The sequence below is a fragment of the Protopterus annectens genome, chromosome 14.part0 (genome assembly GCF_019279795.1).
Source record: "Protopterus annectens isolate FY-2018-M chromosome 14.part0, PAN1.0, whole genome shotgun sequence".
In the NCBI taxonomy this organism is placed as follows: Eukaryota; Metazoa; Chordata; order Ceratodontiformes; family Protopteridae; genus Protopterus; species Protopterus annectens.
Window position 1 is genome coordinate 1,144,023,241 of NC_056748.1, and position 22,303 is coordinate 1,144,045,543.

The following is a 22,303-nucleotide window of genomic DNA, read 5'->3' on the forward strand; positions in this document are numbered from 1 at the left end:
GAAGAAGAGTATTTAAATAGAGGTTTTTCCTATAGATGGTTGATCTCAAGGTTCCCTGACTATTATCTAATTCTATGTCAAGGTGATGAATCTTGGAGGGATACAGCTGATGTGTACATTTTCAATAAGATGTAGTCAGATTTTAAATAAGCCACAAATTCATTTGCCTCATCAATCATAACCCCCCCCATAAAATCAGTAGATACGTAGCAAAAAACATTTCTCCCCCACCCTATTTAATCAGCTACTTCTCAACTGTGACTGGTCACCACTAACATACCTACAACTAGATTGTGCAGTAGAATTATTTAACCGCAATTTCCTTGAAATCCTAAATAGCCTTGCTCCAACAAGAAAAATTTGCACCAAAGCAAAACAACTGTCATGGCTACCCCCCAGAACAAAACTACTAATTAAACAAAGGGACAAAGCAAGAGCCGTCTACCTATCCTCCAAAGACAAATCTATGCTTATACATTACCAGCAACTTAGAAATCAAGCTAAGGCAAAAAATCAACCAGGACAAAAAATATTACTTTCAGTTCTCCCAGCTAAAACACCTACAAAACCCTCAAAAATTCTGGCAGAATAGAAACCTCCTCCTCAACCCTGGCAGACCCCCCCACCTCCTCTCCTTCCACTTCAAATACCTCTGAACCGCTAGCCTCTCAGATCAACTCTTACTTCATAAACTCTATCTCCAGCCTGCTACAATGCCAGCAAAACTTTCCACTCACTACCCCCCTCCCCTGCATCGACTTCATCAGACTCCCTCTCTTTTAAACCTATTCAGACATCCTTTATAAAAAAAATCTTCTAAGCAAGCTAAAACTTTGTAGCTATGCTGCTGACCAGTTGCCAAACAAATTCCTAAAAATCACAGCCCCATCTATTGCCTACCCTATCTCAATACTAATTAGTCGGTCTATATCTGAACAATGTGTCCATCCTCTAGAAAATAGCCCACATCACCCCTCTCCACAAGGGTGGCCCCTCCACAGAGATTGCAAATTTCCACCCTATAGCAAAACTCCCACCCATAGCCAAAATCCTTGAAAAATGTATTCATCAACAACTCCTAGAACACCTTACATCAAATAACCTTCTAGCTAACACATAGCATGGTTTCCGCCCCAAACACAGTGCTAACACTGCCCATATTGCTTTCCCAAATGCCATTCACCATCTTATGAACAATGGTGAGTTTGTCTCTGCTGTATTCCTAGATATTTCAAAGGCTTATGACACCATAATCCCACCAATTTCTCCTAAACAAACTTGACACTTTCAACCTCAGTCAATCAACCCTTTCTTGGTTCCACAGTTACCTATCAAACTGACAACAGGCCACCAAATGGGACCAAAACTTCTCTACTTTACTATCTGTCAACACAGGTGTTCCCAAAGGGTCCATTCTGGGCCCCCTTCTGTTTATAATTTTTACAAATGACCTCATATCAGCTCCCAAATTAGCCACTGTAATACAGTACGCTGAAGACACTACTCTCATCGTATCTGCCCCATCCCCCCTAGAACTACAGGAAAAGAGACAAAAAGCATTCCAGGAAACAGAATCCATTCTTATTAGCCATCAACTCATTCTCAACTCTAAGAAGACTACGATAAAAAAGTTTACAAATAAAGCTAAAAAGAACACCTCTTCCCCCCATCCCTATTCTATCCACAAATGGCACAACAATTCAACCTACTAACCAGGGCAAACTGCTAGGAGTTATCATACACAACCACCTAAAATTTGACATTCATACATCCCAAACAGTCAAAAAAGTCCATGCAAAATTCTGTGCTTTCTACAGAGCAAAACTATAGTTAACACCTCAAGCAAGACTAGCCACAGCGAGATCTCAGCTTCTGTCTACACTACTCACATATTTTCACCAAAGTATGTAAAAATGACCTTCAAAACCTAGAATCCTGCTACAACAAAATAGCTAAGTTTGCAACCAATCTCCCTCATAAAGCTCATCACTGCACTGCTCTAAAACAATTGAACTGGCTAGAACTGCCTCACCTCTTAACTTTAAATCAACTTGTCCTCACCCACAAAATTATTCAAAACCCTTTCACCTGCCCAGCCATCTCCTGCCTTGTCCAGCCTCACACTTGTGTCAGAGCCCTCAGATCCTCCAGCAGACCACTGCTCAAAGTTACTCAGTCCCGAAACTCCCACGGGGACTCCATCTATTCAAACAGAATTGCTAAGTACTGGAATTCCCTCCATTTAATCTTACAAAGTACCCCATCCTCTTCTGATTTCAAATGTAGGCTAAAAGAACACCTCAATAACAACTGGTTATGCCCATATTGCTCTCCTGTATAATTTCCTTTACCACCTTTCACGTGTTACTTATCCCTCTCTCTCTTCCAAAAATACTTTTCCTCCCTATTCTCTGCCTTTACCCACTACCTCTCTTCCCCCTCTCACTACCTCTTTACCTCCTAGGCTCTCTATATTCTCCCCTCCTTTCTGCCTGAATCCTCTCCTTACTGTTCACCGCCTATATTAATATGGAACTTAACAAATGATCCTTTACATTTCTTATAACTCTGTACTCTATAGTTTCCTAAGGATGTACTACCCTGTTGATTCTCTGTTTTGTTATGTAACTGTTTTGGTGCTAATCAAACGTCCTATATTGTATTATACATTAATGGAGCTTTTCCCCCGGTTCTCCACTGAAAATGGGCTGCAAAGCCCAGTCGGACACTACCTGGTAAAGAAATGCAAAATAAAATAAAAAAAATAAGGTACTTACGTATTATCGCAACCACATTTTCACGGTAATACTGGTTGCTTCCCGCTAATGAAATCTGGCCATTAAATGTTTTAAAAATGTCATGCAATGTGTTTTCTTTCACAATGAAGGCTGCTTTATGCAGGGATATCAATAAAACAGGAGAAACTTAGTGTCGCTTTTTATGTATGCAGTAGACTGGCAGCGTGTCGTGAGAAACCCAGCTTGACCGGCAAAAACACTGTTTGGAGCACTCCTGACTGCAATTTCTGACAACTGCCTGTCCGCATTACTTACTGCAACTTTATCCCTGAAATGTTTATTTTGAAGTATGTTTACAAACTGTGAAAAATAAATCATTTACTTAAACCATCATTCCTGTGTCTGTGTGTTCCTTCTCAGAAGGATTCCTTCCACAGAATGAAAATAATCCGTTCATCAGTAACAGAGCAGCCATGACGATTCAGGCGTGCAAAATAGGAAGAGGAGTTTTTCAATTTTTTCTCTTCCTGAAGGTAATCCAAACCTATTGTTCAGCAATAGCAGCTTTGAATAACACCTTACAGTGTTTCCTACATTCATTTTGATTTCAGCATATGAATTTCGCAACCGGGAAAATGTGGTTGCGATAATACGTAAGTACCAAAAGTAAATAAATGTCGTCCAAGAATCTCAAAAATAAAATTATCTTGGACCAAAATGGTGAGGTAAACACAAATTGTTTTTCCCACTCTGTCAACACTAAATTCTCGAAAACTGGGGCACATTTGGTACCCATGGCAACTCCTGTAGTTTGATGAAACGGTTCCCCTTCAAAATACAAAAAAATTATTTTTCAAAATAATTTCCATAAAGTTCACCAAAAAGTTGATTTTGTCATCCGACAACAAATGTCCATTTAATCATTCTGTCATGGTATAGTTCTAAGCCTTCCTGATGGGGTATGACCGAAAATAAATTGATCACATCAGTTGTAAGGAACATAAAGTCCCTACTAAGTCAACCCCCCCAAAGCATTTCTAAACAATGCCAGGAGTCCTTAAGAACCTGTGGGCAAACTTGCAAGATCCCCATTCGAGTAGTAATCTACATATGCTACCCCAGGGGCTCAGTCTTAGAACCTCTGGCAGCAACTATAGGTCTAAAAGAGGGATTTAAAGGATCCTTATGGGACTTGGGGATGCCAAAAATAGATGGACTAACAGGAGTACCATTAGTCAAATAATCAAATTCGACTTTGGTAATAAGCCCCTCAAAAAATGCATCCTGCAGAAAAATATAAATTTTGGCATATGCCTTGTTAACTTCACTTTTTGAAACTCTTTCACATGCAGTTGAATCATTCAAGACATCGTACATCTTTCCTGCATAATCTAGACGTGACATAATTACCATCCCGCTCCCCCTTGTCAGGTTTCATAAATTGGTAGTCCTTGTTTTTATCAAATTCTCTTAAGACTACCCTTTCATCACTTGTCAGATTATCCACAAAATTAATCTTGATATCACACATTTTCCTTATTTCATTCTCAAACAAATTTTCTAAGACATTGACCGATGGATTACGGGGGGGGGGGTGAAGTTACTACTACATTTCAAAGGTTCTAATGCATTTTCCACATGACTGTATTGTGATGAAAAGAATAAACGCAAATTCAGTTTCCTAGTATGCATCTTTAAATTTATCAACACTCTAGCCACATCAATCCTGTATTCCGGAATGAAATTGAAACCTGTCTTTAATAACTCAGTGTGTCCCCCTAATCAACAAATCACTAAGGTTATAGATGGTAAACCCATCCTTAACTACAATATCTGCAGTGTGTCTGTTTGCGTTCTGTATTGATTCGGACAATGCGTTGTTTAACATACTTGAATTCAAATGAACATCAAAAATCTATGTGACCCATTGACACTTTGTTTCAATGGACTGGTTGCACTGTAAGTTGAAATCTACAGAAGCATTGTTTATTACAAGTTAATTAATAGTACATGATTGAATCACAACACAATAGTTTGATATTTCAAGAATTTTATATGCGTAGTTTTTGAAAGTAATATTTTTTCTATATTGTTTACAGTATATATTTTTTTATTTTAAATGTTACGTTAGGCTTGGTGTTGATGTTATTGATTTATGTGAAACTATTTTACACAAGACTAGATGTTGACAGGCATTGCATGAGTTAATTTTTTGATTCTGTTAGGGAAGAGGAAATGGTTTGTAGTATTTAGAGTGTGCTTTAATGTGGCTATACGACTCTGATGATGCCTTTTGAGGTGAAAGCGCTTAGTCGTAGTTGTATTTGCAGTATTTGTCTCTTAGTAAAGCAGAGTTTTTAACACGGAGCATGTGTACACCTGTGGAATTCCTTTTTCGTCTTTTTTGAGTACTTTGGTTCATAACGTGTTTTTGTTTTATCATTTACTTTTTGACATTTTGATAACTCACTTTGGCAGCTTGACACACGAGTGGTTTGTTTAATGTAGTTGTGGTCTTTGTTTAGGGGAATACTAACTTTAAGGTTGCATAGCCATAAAGAAAAGGGAAATACTTTGTCGACAAATAAACCAAGTTTCCTTGTTTCTTAGAAGTTATACTCCTGTTTGGTTGTACTTTTGGGATATCTTTCATTTCTTAGCTTACCAGTTCAGTAAACAAATGTTTATATAATATATTCAGATAGCTAATAGCAGGCAATCATATTTGCCTTGTATGTCCTTAATTTCATCACAGTTACTAAATTAAACTAATGTGATTGTCAGCTGTAGCTCTGCTGCTCTGAGCAATTTACAACTATTGGAGCAAATCAGGGGTAGGAAATGACTTAGTAATATAGAGGCTGTTAGGAAAAGGATGACTCAATCTTATACGGTTACTGTAAGTGTCAGAATTTCAGATGTAAGAGCTTATGGCAAATTTTTATGCTACCCTGGGCTATGACCAGTACCACAGTGAGATAAGCCTCCCACTAAACAGATACAGATGAAAGTTGTTATCACTGGCTTCCCATGACTCCCATCTTCTCCACTTTGAACTAAGTGCTATTCAGTATTCCTATCAACAGTAGCTGAATCTTGGGTTTTAGTAAGTCACAGTCATAAAGATGGAATGATTTTCCAGAGGAGTTAGTAAGACTGCCCCATTGCCACCATCCCTCCTACTTGTATGGCACATTTTTGCCAACAGCCAGAGCTGTCTGGCACTCCAAGGTCACAGTTCCAGGACAAGCCAGTTTTACCATGTTAGTTTATGGCAGCTCTAGTGAAATGGTGTACCTCCTAAAAGGACATATAACAAAAGTTCTGTTTTGTCATTATTTTTAAATAATTTTCAATCTGCTCTTTAGTAATCAACCTGCCTCAAGCTTTTATAATTGAATAAGCAAATATTTTATACTTAAAATTCTGCAAAGTACACTAATTGATAAATACACGGAGAGCATACATCTTTTCTACATGGAAATTCAAATAAAAAATGTACAGACAGCATCAGGGAGAGGTAGAAGACTTGTTGGCTCCACACCTAAATATAGCTAAAATATTATTTAAACTGGATGAGTCTAACTTTGGAAATTTATCAGTTGAACAAAATCAGAGACATGACTATACAAAGCATGAGGTCAGTGTGCCCTTTGAAACAGGCCATCTCCCTTTCATTTAGTGTTTTTGATAAAATTTCTTCAGGTTCCCATACAATTCCTGACTATTCAAATCTAACGTGCATCACACACATACGCTTTTCTGCCAGTTTCTGTACAACTCCCAGTTATTCAAGTCTGACAGCACAAACAAAAAGACTTAATTTAACAGGCATTCTTAATTCAGTAGACATTCTTTGGCATAAATGATCACATTGCTTGCTAGTAATCCAGAAATCTACCGGTTATAAATCATCATTGGTAGATGCTCGTCTAGTCCTTATTCTTTCACTTCCTGCTAGATCAACTTCCCTGTCTGTGTCAAGTGACTGTCTAGAAAACTCAAACCCTTTTATGGAAAAAAAAAAAGACTTCTGTGACAGGAAGTAATAACTGAAGAAACAGCACACTCTGAGAATTTTGTTACATATCTACTGAGAAATAACTGCACGCACTACATGCACCTTAGTTATGTATAGATTTTTCATGGTGACCAACTCACACAGTTAAACTTTTATATTTGCTTCGTGAAATCACATCCATGAAGTAGTAGCCACAAAAATGATAAAATATGGATGTCACATCATTGAAGAACGTGAGAATTTTGAAAGCATATATAATTTAGTGAATACAGTGTTGTACCCTTTCTGCTTTCTGGACTTTTACCCAAAAATATACACCTCATAGTCATGTCAGTGTTTCATTACTGAATATGTTTTAGACTCTTAAAAGGATATGTTGTTTTTACAGTGTAAAGTCACATTTTGCTCATAATGTGACCATGTTTTGTTGCATTTATGTGCTGTGTTATATTATCAAACATTTAGGGTATACAGATTGAGGAACACCAACTAAGCATGTGTTTAATCTGTAAACTGCTATTATCAAACATTTAGGGTATACAGATTGAGGACCACCAACAAGGTGAGCATGCGTTTAATCTGTGAACTGCAGCCTTATACATTTTGAGCTTACTAGTGCCTGTAGAACTTGGTGCCTTTAAATGGAAAGATTTGTTAATAACTAGAGAAAAGCATTGTATGCTATCTGAGCAGCTGGTTTGGATTATTGATCTTTGAAGGTGTGTAAAGAGTATCCAGCAGATGGGAATTGAAGTAAACAAAATAAATATGTAAAATTTATTAGGATTTTTCCAAGCAGGGTTTTTTTAATTTGGGCAAGCTGTCTTTTGCTTGTTATTTTTTATTTCAGTTCTTTAATGCTGTTGCTTAAGGATTTATTTACAGTTGGTCTTTCATGTTTGTAGTTTAATATTTGAATGTGTTACTTTTATTGAACTCTCTTGCCTATTTCCACATTGTTTTGTTATTTATAATTTTATTATATTGCAGTTATTACAATTTGTAGAACAATTATTGATTTGATTGACTTAAGTAGTTGCTAAATATTTTAGAAATTCAGTATTGTATGTGGCTTTTATCTGTAATAATTACCTTCATTGTATGCTAATAATATTGTTTTGAGAATTAATGGCCTTGTTGTGGAGTTGGCAGCTTTCCAGGTTAAAAATCACTGTATCTTAGTTCAGGACTTGTGTTGTTGCATAGTTTTAAATTGAAGTGGTTAAATTAAAAAGAACGTCCACTAAAATGTCACATTTTTTCCAACAATAAGTTTTCCTTTCCTGTAATCCAGTGGTAAACATGTCACATACAGAAAAAGTATCACTTAATAATAATTCCATTTGTTTTATGACTGAATTTATTTCTGTTTGCCTTTCTTTTCTGCATTTGTCTCCTCAACCATTATTTCCTGAAGGCTACTAAAAGTGGCAGAGTAATTAGGTTAGATCACTTATTCCTCTACAAAGCCATTAAGAAAACAATGTCTTTTAAACGGTTTAACGTTATAAAGGCGATACACAGTTGGGCGAACGGCAAGTGTTCGAAAGGCTGTTTGCAAATTTTGCTAACACCGAAAGAAAAAAGGTTTGAATGTGCAATGAGCGAATGCACAGTGACATTCGCTCATTGCACATTCGACATTGTGGGGCGGATTGCACTATAGTGGGAATCGGGAAATGGTTCCTTTCCCCACTGTAGTGCGATCTCGGAGTTAGAATTTAGTTTTCCGTAATACCGTGTAACATGCACACACTACTGTTAATTGTCAAAATGTCTACTTTGTGTGGAGCTTTTCTTCCCAGGCCTCCACTGAAAATGGGTTTCTGACCTAGGACTTTTATGATTAATAAGTAATGGCTTTTCTAGTTGCTAGAATACAAAATGTTTAGCAGCTTTTTTTTCAAATGTTTCTGTTAAACAAATGGTTAGGAGAAAAATTTGGTTTGCTTAATTCTATGTTAATGATAACTTTTAGTGCATGTCTCCTTGTATTTTTCTATGCTTGTAGTGATTGCTTTTACTCTTGAATACATAAAATTGCTTTTTGACCTAGTTATTTTTCAGGTTATAAATAAAAGCTGAAGTTATTTCTGCACATGCAGTTCAGTGATCTCCATACCTGGCATTATTATTGTGTGAATTACAAACATTTGATACTGATGAATGACTGGTTTGCTTTTGTGCAGGTAACCATCCTTGTTCTTCACCAAAAAAGGTTCTGAGAACCAAATGGCACAATGATCCCTACACAAAAGGATCGTACTCCTGCCCAGGAGTGGGATGCACTGGTGACAACATTGATGTTCTTGCTGAACCCCTGCCAGCTGTGGATCAAGTGGTACATATGGTAACAGTACTCTTGGCATTCACTTCTTTGTGATTATAAGCTTAACCACAATTTTAAATCTGGTTTATAAAGAGCATGTAGAATATTATCTTCTATATTATTTTAGCCAGAGGGGCCGAAAATGAGAGTATAAGCATATGTTGTAGTGAAAATGCATACATTCTTGAGCAACAGAATGTTTGTGTGGAAAAAGAGTGAGATTTAAAAGGACCTGACAACAAATTGTTTAAAAGGCGTAGAGCAGAAGAGATGGCGTACATGGCAGTATAGCTTAAGATGCATCATTCAAAGGTCTAGAACAGAACAGATGGCAAACATGGCAGTATAGCTTAAAATGCATCATTGAAAGGTCTAGAGCAGAAGAGATGACGTACAAGGCAGTATAGCTTAAAATGCATCATTGAAAGGTCTAGAGCAGAAGAGATGGCAAACATGGCAGTATAGCTTAAAATGCATCACTGAAAGGTCTAGAGCAGAAGAGATGGCAAACATGGCAGTATAGCTTAAGATGCATCATTGAAAGGTCTAGAGCAGAAGAGATGGCAGACATGGCAGTATAGCTTAAGATGTATCATTGAAAGGTCTAGAGCAGAAGAGATGGCGTACATGGCAGTATAGCTTAAGATGCATCATTGAAAGGTCTAGAGCAGAAGAGATGGCAAACATGGCAGTATAGCTTAAGATGCATCATTGAAAGGTCTAGAGCAGAAGAGATGGCATACATGGCAGTATAGCTTAAGATGCATCATTGAAAGGTCTAGAGCAGAAGAGATGGCAAACATGGCAGTATAGCTTAAGATGCATCATTGAAAGGTCTAGAGCAGAAGAGATGGCAAACATGGCAGTATAGCTTAAGATGCATCATTGAAAGGTCTAGAGCAGAAGAGATGGCAAACATGGCAGTTTAGCTTAAGATGCATCATTGAAAGGTCTAGAGCAGAAGAGATGGCAAACATGGCAGTATAGCTTAAGATGCATCATTGAAAGGTCTAGAGCAGAAGAGATGGCGTACATGGCAGTATAGCTTAAGATGCATCATTGAAAGGTCTAGAGCAGAAGAGATGGCGAACATGGCAGTATAGCTTAAGATGCATCATTGAAAGGTCTAGAGCAGAAGAGATGGCGAACATGGCAGTATAGCTTAAGATGCATCATTGAAAGGTCTAGAGCAGAAGAGATGGGAAACATGGCAGTATAGCTTAAAATGTATCATTGAAAGGTCTAGAGCAGAAGAGATAGCAAACATGGCAGTATAGCTTAAAATGTATCATTGAAAGGTCTAGAGCAGAAGAGATGGCAAACATGGCAGTATAGCTTAAGATGCATCATTGAAAGGTCTAGAGCAGAAGAGATGGCATACATGGCAGTATAGCTTAAGATGCATCATTGAAAGTTCTAGAGCAGAAGAGATGGCAAACATGGCAGTATAGCTTAAGATGCATCATTGAAAGGTCTAGAGCAGAAGAGATGGCAAACATGGCAGTATAGCTTAAGATGCATCATTGAAAGGTCTAGAGCATAAGAGATGGCAAACATGGCAGTATAGCTTAAGATGCATCATTGAAAGGTCTAGAGCATAAGAGATGGCAAACGGCAGTATAGCTTAAGCTGCATCATTGAAAGGTCTAGAGCAGAAGAGATGGCAAACGGCAGTATAGCTTAAGATGCATCATTGAAAGGTCTAGAGCAGAAGAGATGGCAAACATGGCAGTATAGCTTAAGATGCATCATTGAAAGGTCTAGAGCAGAAGAGATGGCAAACATGGCAGTATAGCTTAAGATGCATCATTGAAAGGTCTAGAGCAGAAGAGATGGCAAACATGGCAGTATAGCTTAAGATGCATCACTGAAAGGTCTAGAGCAGAAGAGATGGCAAACATGGCAGTATAGCTTAAGATGCATCACTGAAAGGTCTAGAGCAGAAGGGTATAGCTTAAGATGCATCATTGAAAGGTCTAGAGCAGAAGAGATGGCAAACATGGCATTATAGCTTAAGATGCAGCATTGAAAGGTCTAGAGCAGAAGAGATGGCAAACATGGCAGTATAGCTTAAGATGCATCATTGAAAGGTCTAGAGCAGAAGAGATGGCAAACATGACAGTATAGCTTAAGATGCATCATTGAAAGGTCTAGAGCAGAAGAGATGGCAAACGGCAGTATAGCTTAAGATGCATCATTGAAAGGTCTAGAGCAGAAGAGATAGCAAACATGGCAGTATAGCTTAAGATGCATCATTGAGAGGTCTAGAGCAGAAGAGATGGGCAAACATGGCAGTATAGCTTAAGATGCATCATTGAAAGGTCTAGAGCAGAAGAGATGGCAAACATGGCAGTATAGCTTAAGATGCATCATTGAAAGGTCTAGAGCAGAAGAGATGGCAAACATGGCAGTATAGCTTAAGATGCATCATTGAAAGGTCTAGAGCAGAAGAGATAGCAAACATGGCAGTATAGCTTAAGATGCATCATTGAGAGGTCTAGAGCAGAAGAGATGGGCAAACATGGCAGTATAGCTTAAGATGCATCATTGAAAGGTCTAGAGCAGAAGAGATGGCAAACATGGCAGTATAGCTTAAGATGCATCATTGAAAGGTCTAGAGCAGAAGAGATGGCAAACATGGCAGTATAGCTTAAGATGCATCATTGAAAAGTCTAGAGCAGAAGAGATGGCGTACATGGCAGTATAGCTTAAGATGCATCATTGAAAGGTCTAGAGCAGAAGAGATGGCGTACATGGCAGTATAGCTTAAAATGCATCATTGAGAAGGCAAAGAAAAAGGATGAGAGTGGAGCAGAGGTAAGAAATGCATGTTGTATTAAGTAGTGAGGAGAAAAAGGGAAAGCATGGAGGATGAGCGTGAGCTGAGTGCTACCAGATGAAGGGGATGGAAGAAGACTATGGGTTTACGAATATGTCTGATGGAATAGCTCAACATTGCAATAGTAAATGTGAGCAGGCTTCTCAGGAGTGCAACTGGGAATTTTGGAATTATTCCCCAACTTTTGAAGTGTTGCCTTGTTTCTCATCCACCCCAGACAGTGCATGTCCAGAAATATGCACCCCAGACAGTGCAAGTTTCTGGACATCCCTTTCATTTTTGCAGGAAAACAAAAAAAGCCAATTTAACTAATCATGCATGCCAAAAAATAAATCTGCCAGGAATTTTTAATTGTTATAGGAACTTTTTTTTTTGCACAAAGTAAATATTTCTTAAAAAGTGTATGCCATGGCTCACTTATGTATATAGCTATTTTTCTAAGCCTGGTAAGACTTGTGAGAATTGACAGTCTCACCATTTTAGAGATAAAAAGCACATTTTGCAGGCACTAATTGATGAAGGATTTCAAAAAAGGAGAAAAAAAAGATAGAGAACCTAAGAAGGAGACAGCTGCTTAAAGCTTTGGATGTGTGTTAAAGTGAAAAGGAAGGGTATGACAATGGGAAGGGAGGGTGCTGAATATGGTAACAGGAAGGGAAGGTGCTGAATATGGTAACAGGAAGGGAGGGTGCTGAATATGGTAACAGGAAGGGAAGGTGCTGAATATGGTAACAGGGAGGGAGGGTGCTGAATATGGTAACAGGGAGAAGGAGGGTGCTGAATATGGTAACAGGGAGGGAGGGTGCTGAATATGGTTACAGGGAGGGAGGGTGCTGAATATGGTTACAGGGAGGGGGGGTGCTGAATATGGTTACAGGGAGGGAGGATGCTGAATATGGTAACAGGGAGGGAGGGTGCTGAATATGGTAACAGGAAGGTTAGGCAGAAAAGTAGGAAATAGACAAGAGCGTATGGAAGTTGAAAAGAGGTGCAGGAAGAAGGCTACAAAATGGCTAAGAAATTTGGTTCCAGAGTAATAAATAAAATGCCAACTGTACAAGTACCTCTTTGGAGCTTTTGAATGTCGTAACATCCACCAAGGGCATTACCCCATGTAGGATAGGGGCCACTCCTCAGATGTTCATCGTGTTTCACTGTTGCAATCATGACTGTAGGGTTCTTCCCCTGCCGGCAGGCAGTCCTCGGTCGGCCAGAATCCCAAAGTCTGGGTCCGGCGTCGGCTGTTCAACCATGCTCCCTGACGTCAGAGCACCACGAGTACAAAGCTGACGGCCGACGCCATCTTCTCCAGTCTTTCTTGCCGTGCGGTGATAGCAGTTCGCAAGTGCCGGTCGGCTGACTCCTGACGATTTTTTTCTGAAAAACTTCAGTCCGAAGACTTTCTTCTCCACTCAAAGCTAAGTACCCCGTTGGGGAAACTTTTTCTTGCTCCAGTCCAATGTCAGAAAAAGTTAATAATTGTATTTCATGTGGGAAGCAAATACCTCATAAGGATTTTCATTCTTACTGTATTCCATGCTTAGGCCCTGACCACGACGTAGCTAGTTGTCGGTTTTGTGCTAGATTCAATCAACGTACAATTAAACGAAGGAACGATTTTGCTTTTCATTACTTCGGTAGGCGTTTTAACTACAAAATGTCGTCGGATACGGTTCCGGCTACCGGAGTTCACAAACGTCGCAAGGATAAAGACAGGCCTCCGAGGTCCAAATCTGGCGATATCGCACAAGCGGAGCCATCTTCAGGTTCAGCCGTCGTCAGTGAGGCGCTTTTGCAGCCCCTGTCGTCGGCCATTTCAGAACCGATGGCCGAAACGGACTCTCATGAGGAGCCAACTAGGCCTTTGAATATTTCTATTGCAGGACCTTCGGATAATGCTCCTTCAGATGGGTCAGGAGCCGCTGTGCAGGTGCCAGCTTCCGAAGGGGTTTTCAGGCCTTCTCAGCTTCTAATAAAGGCAAAGCCAAAGACAAAGGCAAAGACGCCTTCTAAATCAAAGACTGCAACACAGGCCTCTTCTGAACCGGCTCCTAAGTCACAGAAACAGTTACTCAAGATGGCTGACGATTTACTTACTATGATTAGGGTTTCACATCCCCCTCCAGATAAAAGGCCAAGGCAGGAAGTTTATTATGATTCCTCTGATCAGGCTTCTGTTTCTTCAGTTTCTTCTTCTGACCAGGAATATTCTTTCCCTCCTTATGAGGATTCTGATGCTGAGGAATCCATTCCTTCAGCTTCTCCCCCTGAGGATTTCTCTTTTGGGGAAACTTTGCATGAAATGAGAGAACATTTCCCACTGAGAAGGACAGGAGTATTCGGAATCTAAGAAAAGACTAAGGGATTTTCTTCTTCTCCCCCAACATAGACCCCTGGCTATTCCTCCTGTTTTGGCTATTGTGGATGATGCTTTTTCGGAGGCTAACTTAACCCCTGACTCTTTTCCTCCTGCTCCTGTTAAGCCTGATAGATATTACAGGGTTCCTGATTCCCACCAGTTTTTATACAAGAACCCTAGTGCTGACCCTGAAACCATTTCTCAGGGTCCTAAGGGAGTTAAGGCCGCTTCTGCCAAAAACCTCATTCCCACTGAAAAGGATTCTAGATCTTTAGAAAGATGGGGCAAAAAAGTGTACACTTCTGCTACTTTATCCAATAGGGCTTTAAACTGTCAGTTTCATAGGTTCATACTAGGCTATCTGCCCTAGGGCATTTATAAGCCTAGCCAGAATGTGTTTGGCTTTTGCCACCCATTTTAAATTTGATTTGCTATGCCCTTTTTCGAGGTTAGTATACTCTGCCTCTGTCTAACAGTGACACAGAAGTGATACCCGGGGTAAACCTACGATCTCCCATCCACTCATCAAGATTCCTCTTGAATAGAGTCAATGAGGGACTCTGCCTAACCTGGACTGGGATTTTATTCCAGAGTGAAGGGAGCCTCTGGGTTATGAATCTGTCCCTCCAGCATGTCCTATTTATTTCAGTGCTGAGGTTCAAGTCTCTCGAGCGCGTGGCTCGATAGGATTTGGATTTTCTGAGGTGCAGCATGTCCATTAATTCCGGGTTGGACATGGCTTTATACGTCAGGCACAGATCGCCTCTGAACAGGCGGTATGCCACTGAGTAGAGCTGGAGTTTCTTTAACCGGGCAGCATATGGCATCTGTTTGAGCCCTTTGATCCTCTTGGTGAGGTACTTTTGGGGTCTTTCCAGTTGCTGCAGGTGTCTGGTAAGGTACATCCCAAAAGGGGCATTGTACTCAATTATGGGCCTGATGAGGGATGAGTAAAGAGGCACGATGACCTCCCCTGATCTAGATGTGAATCCCTTCATGATTAGGTGGGCGATATAAAATGTTTTTCTAACCACTTTAGCCACGTGGTTGTCAAATGAGAGATTGCTATCAACTTGGGTCCCCAGGTCCCTAATTACTTCTTCTGTACTTAATGGATTAATTTGTGGGCACTTTGTTTTTGCCAAAGGGGATGACTATACACTTTTTGGCATTTAGCTTGAGGCCATGGCTCTGGCACCAGTTGTCTGTTTCTATGAGGCCCTTTTGGAGGATGCTTGTGTCGGCTGGAGTGTCGATTATGGCGCCCAGTTTGCAGTCATCTGCGAACTTGGTCAGCCACAGTCCTTCCGTGTTGGCCTGTACCTCCGAGAAATATATACCGAACAAGAGAGGTCCCAGGACTGAGCCTTGTGGGACACCACTTGTAACTGGTTTGGAGTCTGACATGGCTCCAGCTATTCTAACCATGTGGGTTCTGTCCTTGAGCCAGTTTGCAATCCATCTAGTGACATAGGGGTTTATATTTAAGCTGGTGAGCTTATCTATAATGCCCGAGTGGGGTATTGTATCGAAGGCTTTTGCGAGGTCCAGGTAGGCTGTGTGCGCCACCTTCCCCTCATCAATGGCCTTGGTGACTGTTTCAAAGAAATAAACCAGGTTTAAGAGGCAGGATCTGCCCTTAACAAAGCCGAACTGGGTAGGATCCAGTGTCTGTAGGCCCCAATATCTTTATTTATGAGGTCCATGGTGATCCTTTCCATAGCTTTGCAGACCAAGCTAGTCAGGATTATGGGGCGATGGTTTCCAGGATCCGTTGAGGCACCACCTTTATGGAGAGGGACCACTGTTGCTGTACGCCACTCTTTGGGCACATATCCTGTAGTAAGGCTGAGATTGAACAGTAGTTTTATGTTTGGGTTTAGCTCTTCTTGGAGTTCATGTAGGACGCAGCCCGGGACACCGTCTGGTCCCATTGATGCTGTGTTTTTTGCTTTGGAGAGGGCTGCTCTTACCTGAGCATCTGAGATGTCAGGGGGGCAGCACTCTGCTGGGATAGATATTTGCCCTTTTGGTGGGGAGGGGGGGGAGAAGTTTGCGCTGAACCTGTCAGCTAGGATATTGGCAATGTCTGTGGGTTTAGTGTATTTTTTGTCATTTTGGACTAATTCTGAGCATATCTGGGAATTACCACCCAGGTTCCTAACATAACTAAAGAAAGCCTTGTGATTATCCTTAGTGTCCTGTGCAATTTTTCTCTCGAAGCTGGCCTTAGACAATTTTATGAGTGCCCGTAGTTTTTTGCTAATACTGATCAGTGATGCCTTCCCTTTTTGGGATTTTGCTCTATCATTTAGTAGCTTCCTCCTTCTATTGTATAGTTTGTTTATGGCTGGGGTCCACCAGACAAGGCGTCTGCCTTTGGAGGATTGGGTCTTGGTTTTATTTGGGATCGCATGATCCATGCATTCCTGAAGGTGTTCATAGAATGCGTTTATAAAGGATTCTGCGGTCTGGGCCGTATTTTCCACAGGCCCGGGGGCTTTGAAGGATTCCACCTCGGTTTTGAGGAGTGTGAAATTTGCTTTAGAGAAGTTTTTCACTGTGGTTTTCTGGGCAGGGGGTGGGGTCGGGATGTGAATATCCAGTGAGATTAGTTTATGGTCTGATCTTACCAGTGAGGGATACACTTCTGGTGTGGAGCATAGAGTCCCCATGTTGGTGATGATCAGGTCCAGTATGTTTTTCCCTCTTGTGGGAGTGGTAACAAGTTGTTCCATAGCATTTGAATTTATAAATTCTAGGAATCTTTGGGCTAGGGTGTTGGAGCTAGAGTAATGCTCCCAGTCTATGTTTGGGTAGTTGAAGTCGCCTAATATAATGGTGTTTGGAGAGACCTTCATATTTTCCAGTGTTCTCAGCAAGGCCGAGGTGGGATTCCTGGGTTTGGGAGGGTGGTCTGTAGCAGGCTATAAACTGGAAGGCAGTTTTACCCACTGTTAGTTGCACATGGATAGTCTCTGATGCTTCGCGCTTTGCCACCAACTTGGAGGTATCTTTGATGAATATCGATACTCCCCCTCCTTTTGTGGTTCGATCCAAGTTTTGGGGCCGAAAAGCATGGTATGAGGTATAACCTGGTAGTGCTGGGGTGCTCTCGGGAGCCCTGAACCAGGTTTCTGTTACTGCACAGATATCTATGTTCTCAATGCTAAGGAGAGTTTCGAGTGCGTGCATCTTGAGGTTTAGACTTCTGACGTTGAGTAGCATTACTGTTAGTTTCTTATCCCTTGTGATACCTATGGAGGTGGGTTTGTCTTTTGAGCCTTGCCTAAAAAAGGCACTATGGGGGTAGCAAGAGCCTTTGCCAATATCCGAAAGCCGAGGGGTGACAGGTGCAAGCCATCCCTAGCGAAGCATCGTGGCTTGTCGAGCATATCATCCCAAGCTGACAGGCATTGGATCCCCTTTGAATGACACCAGTACTTAAGCCAGTTGTTGAAATTGATCATCTTGTCTTCATATTGTGGCATCATTCTTGGTGAGGGTAAGATGCTACTCAGGGTCAGGGTCATACCGGCCTGAGCTACATGCTCAGAGAGCTCCTTTATGTCTCTTTTCATGTAGTCCAGGGAGGTACGTCTCAGGTCATTCACACCAGCATGGACAATGACTGAGTCATATTTGTACTTGCCTTGGAGTGACCGGAGTGCTTGTGTTATGTGGCGGATCCTAGCGCCCGACAGGCTGCTCACCGTGACCCTCTCCTTGATCAGCCTGGTGAGCGGGACATCAGTGTGCCTGACGATAATCACCTATTACAAGTGTATCAGGTGTGTTGTTTAGTCTTAAGGGCTGTGACTGTTCGGCACACTGGCTTTGTGAGATATGTGTTGCACGTGTTTTGTTTTGGGGTAGCGGTTGCTTGGGTGTCTGCTTTGGAGGTCTCTGCTGCTTAGGCAGATCTTTATTTAGAGCCTCCGAGTATGTTTTTGTGTGATTATGTGTTTGGTTTGCTGTCTTGGTAGGTCTATGTGAGACTGGAATTGTAGTGAGTGTGGTTTCCTTCTCCTCCTCACTGGTTATGCCAATACTGAGTTGAGAGAGCTTAGCCTCCAGTTTGGCTATATGGTTGCATCTCTCACATGAGTTGGAATTTGTTGGGAGGAGGAGCGAGTTGTCTGTGTACATGAGGCAGTTGTAACATTGCCTCAAGATTCCCAGATTCACCAGCTGGACCGGAGAGGAGATTGACAACTGACATTTGGACATGCTAGAATAATATTGGGAATTCCTTAATAATTGAAAACAAGGGCCAGTGGGGAGTGAGGGTGTAGTGCTTTTAATTTTTAGTGCTGACTTGTATAATTGCTTTAGTGAGCAAGTGCCAGGTAACTTAAGTGCAGTGTGTTACAGGTAACTTAAATGCAAAAACAACAAACAGCAACTTTCTTTCAAGTGAAACAAGGAAATAAGTACAGTAAGCAATGCAGATATCACTAGTGATCCACAGAAGCACTGAGAAGCCGCGTATTAGGTGGAATTAGCATTCCAGGGAAATAACAAGCAAACAACAAGCATATAAACAAAGCTAGATTCAGCAGGCCTGGATCTAGTCTATGCTACAGCAAACAAGGTGTACCAATTTCAGTAAGATGCAGTTCAAATATTCAGGCACTATAAACCTTTAACCAGAAATTCCCAGCTCAGAAGGGCAGAGTCCAGCCTCTTCTCCCACAAGAGTTCTGACCACGAACCTTCTTAATGTAAAATAACTGGCCTGAAGCCCAAGTGCTTAAACCAGAACTAATACACTTTAAGAATAAGGGGCACTGGGCTCTCAATCAGCAGTTCCCAGCTTAGAAGGATGAAAGCTACCTGTCCTGCCACCACAGTGCATGCCACAAACCTTCCTAATGTAAAACAACTGGTCTGTAGCCCAAGTGCTTAATCCAAAAGACTTAGAATGATAGCTACACTTTAATCAAGTTACTACCAAGCAGTAATAAATACAATTGAATAGTTTAGAGAATGCCTGGATTAGTGCTCAAGTTACACAAACAAAGCTAGATCCAGCAGGCCCGAATCCAGTCTATGCCACAGCAAACAAGGCGCACCAACTTCAGTAAGAAGCAGTTCAGATATGCATGCAATATAAGCCTTTAACCAGAAATTCCCAGCTCAGAAGGGCAGAGTCCAGCCTCTCCTCCCACAAGAGTACAGACCACGAACCCTCTTAATGTAAAATAACTGGCCTGAAAGCCCAAGTGCTTAAACCAGAATTAATACACTTTTAGAATAACAGACACTGAGCCCTCAATCAGCAGTTCCCAACCTAGAAGGATGTAAGCTACCTGTTCTACCACTACAGTGCAGACCACAAACCCTCTCAGTGCAAAACAACTGGTCCGAAGCCCAAGTGTTTAGACCAAAAGGCTTAGAATGAGTTACACTAAGCAGTAATAAATACAATTGAGTACTTTTAAGATGATGCAAAAGTAAAAAAAAAAGTAGGTAGAAACGCAAGTACAGTAAAAGCAGATGAAATTTTTTTTTTTTTCTGAACAAGTGCTGAGATCAAAGAAACAGATTTGAGTGCTGAAACTAGAAAACTGGCTAGTTATAAGAAAAAAAACTAAGCTAGAAGGCTTCCCTCCAACACAGAAGGGCTTGGAGGCTCAGAAGCCTACAAATAGTCTATACCACTTAACAGGAAAGGCAGGAAACAAGCTTAATTTTTTTTCTGTTTCCCAGATGCTCTCTTTGTACACAGTAGGAGTGCCTGAAATCAGAATATGATCTCACTGCACTCAGTTGAGTGAGCAAATGAGATGGGCCCAGAAGGAGTATCCAAACACAAATTTACAAGAGGGGCGGGCAGTTGCAAGGCCACTAAGATTAACACCAAAACAAAAACAGAGAGGGTGGGTGGGACTAACTGAAGAGCAGAGTCAAAACTTCCAGTTCAGTTAATATTCCTTCCACACAGTTAAAATCAATTTAAATACTGTATTTTTTTGAAGAAAAAAAAGTGCAGATAAAGGTACTTATATTCTCATATACTCTTATACTTATATTCTCATATACTCATATGCTGAAATACCAGCAATTTCTCTTGTCTGTTTTAAAACAAAAGCTAACTTCCATTTCTGCATGTGCAGATGATAAGGAATTACATGACTTATTGCATGCCACTGAACAAGTTGGGAAGCATGGTTTACACTGTGGATTTGATGCCTTGGAGGCTTCTTGTAGGGCTGCTGCCTCCGGCACAGTTATTAGAAGGCATGCATGGCTAAAGGAACAAAATTTGCCAGAACAAGTAAAAGCTAAATTATTGGATGCTCCTGTTCAGCATAATGTTTTGTTTGGATCAAAAGCTGAAGAGGTGATTAAAAAGATGGAGGACAAGATGAAATCCATGCAAACAGTTAAAGATTTCTTACAAGTACAGCCACCCCGATTTAGCAGGAATTGGCCTTCAAAAAATTGGTCCTTTCCCAATTTAGACAGGCCTCAGAGGGGTAGATATAGACACTCCCGAGGAAGGCCTCAAACACAAGCTTCTTATAGACCAAGACAGTGGACTGCTTCCACTCCTAGGGGAGGAGAGGACAGGTCACAAACTCATAGGAAACAGACTCAATGACTCCATCTGTTAGGCTGCAGGAACTTCTTGCCTGGAAGCCCCTCTCGGAGGAAAAGTCTCTCTTTTTTATCAAAATTGGACTCATATAACCCAAGACAAGTGGGTTCTGGACGTGGTTTCAAGAGGTTACAAATTCCATTTTCATACCTTGCCAAGGCCAAGTGGATGGCCAGACCTTCCAAAACATCAATGGACAGAGGCCTTAAACCAGGTGGAAGCTCTTTTGGCTATGAAAGCCATAGAACTAGTTCCACTTTCAGAGATGGGACAAGGTTTTTACTCAAGGCTCTTTCTAGTCCCCAGGAAGCAAAACTCATGGAGACCCATTCTGGATCTGTCGGTCTTGAACACCTTTCTAGAGATTCCAAAATTCAAGATGCTTACTCTACAGCAGCTACTTCCAATGCTGTCCAAAAATGCATGGATGGTAACTATGGATTTAAAGGAGGCATATTTACACATTCCCATCAGGCTGGAACGCAGAAGATACCTCGGGTTCAAGGCCGGATCGAGGCACTTTCAATTCTCTGCGCTGCCCTTTGGATTGTCTACTGCGCCCAGGGTCTTCACCAAATGCCTGGCTCCAGTAGCAGCTTACTGCAGACTCAAGGGAATTCAAATATACCCTTATCTGGACGATTGTCTAATTCAGGCAGACAGCAAGGATGTCTTACTCCAGCATCTAGAATTTGTACAGAACCTTCTCAAGTTCCTGGGATTCTCTCTAAACATAAAAAAGTCAAATTTGACACCCTCACAACAGATAACTTTTCTGGGTGCTCTTCTAAACACCACAACCCAGATGGCATTTCTGACTTCCGAAAAACAATTACAGCTGGCTTCAACTTTCAAAACCTTGGCAACTTTAACTCCGCTATCTGCAAGGAGATTCCTGCAGGCTTTGGGTTAAATGGCCTCCTGCATCCTTCTCGTACCATATGCAAGACTACACATGAGGAAAATACAGTGGTACATAAAAAGTGTATGCATTGCCACAGTTTAGACATACTGATCTCCGTCCTGCCTTGTCTTCAAAAGGAATTCCTTTGGTGGTCCAGGGCATGTACAACAAAGGGAAACCCTTCTGTCTGCCTCCTGCCACTCAGATTCTAACCACGGAAGCCTCGGATTATGCTTGGGGAGCCCATTATCAGGGCAACTGTCTGCAGGGCCTTTGGACAAAGGATCAGAAGCACCTGCATATCAATTTAAAGGAAATGTTAGCCATTCAGAAAGCTCTAATGGCCTTCAGGAATCTTCTACAACCAGGACAACTACTGATACTGACAGACAACACCACAGTTATGTGGTACATAAACAAGCAAGGGGGAATCTCATTCCTACCCCCTTTGCAGACTAGCCATGGATCTATGGAACACAGCTCTAGCTTGCAATCTGGACCTTCAAGCT

General features: G+C 41.1%; 1 protein-coding gene across 4 annotated transcripts in view; it reads left to right on the forward strand.

The window, feature by feature from the left end:
* The window catches only part of LOC122789462 (peroxisomal N(1)-acetyl-spermine/spermidine oxidase-like), a 553,705-nt gene that overhangs the window by 480,365 nt on the left and 51,037 nt on the right, over nt 1-22,303 (forward strand). For 3 of the 4 annotated variants that reach the window (XM_044056941.1, XM_044056942.1, XM_044056940.1), the window contains exon 7: nt 8,949-9,109. In XM_044056941.1, the coding sequence (XP_043912876.1) occupies nt 8,949-9,109 (161 nt within the window). The remainder of the gene's footprint in view (nt 1-8,948; nt 9,110-22,303) is intronic. The other variant, XM_044056943.1, reaches the window with a different exon arrangement.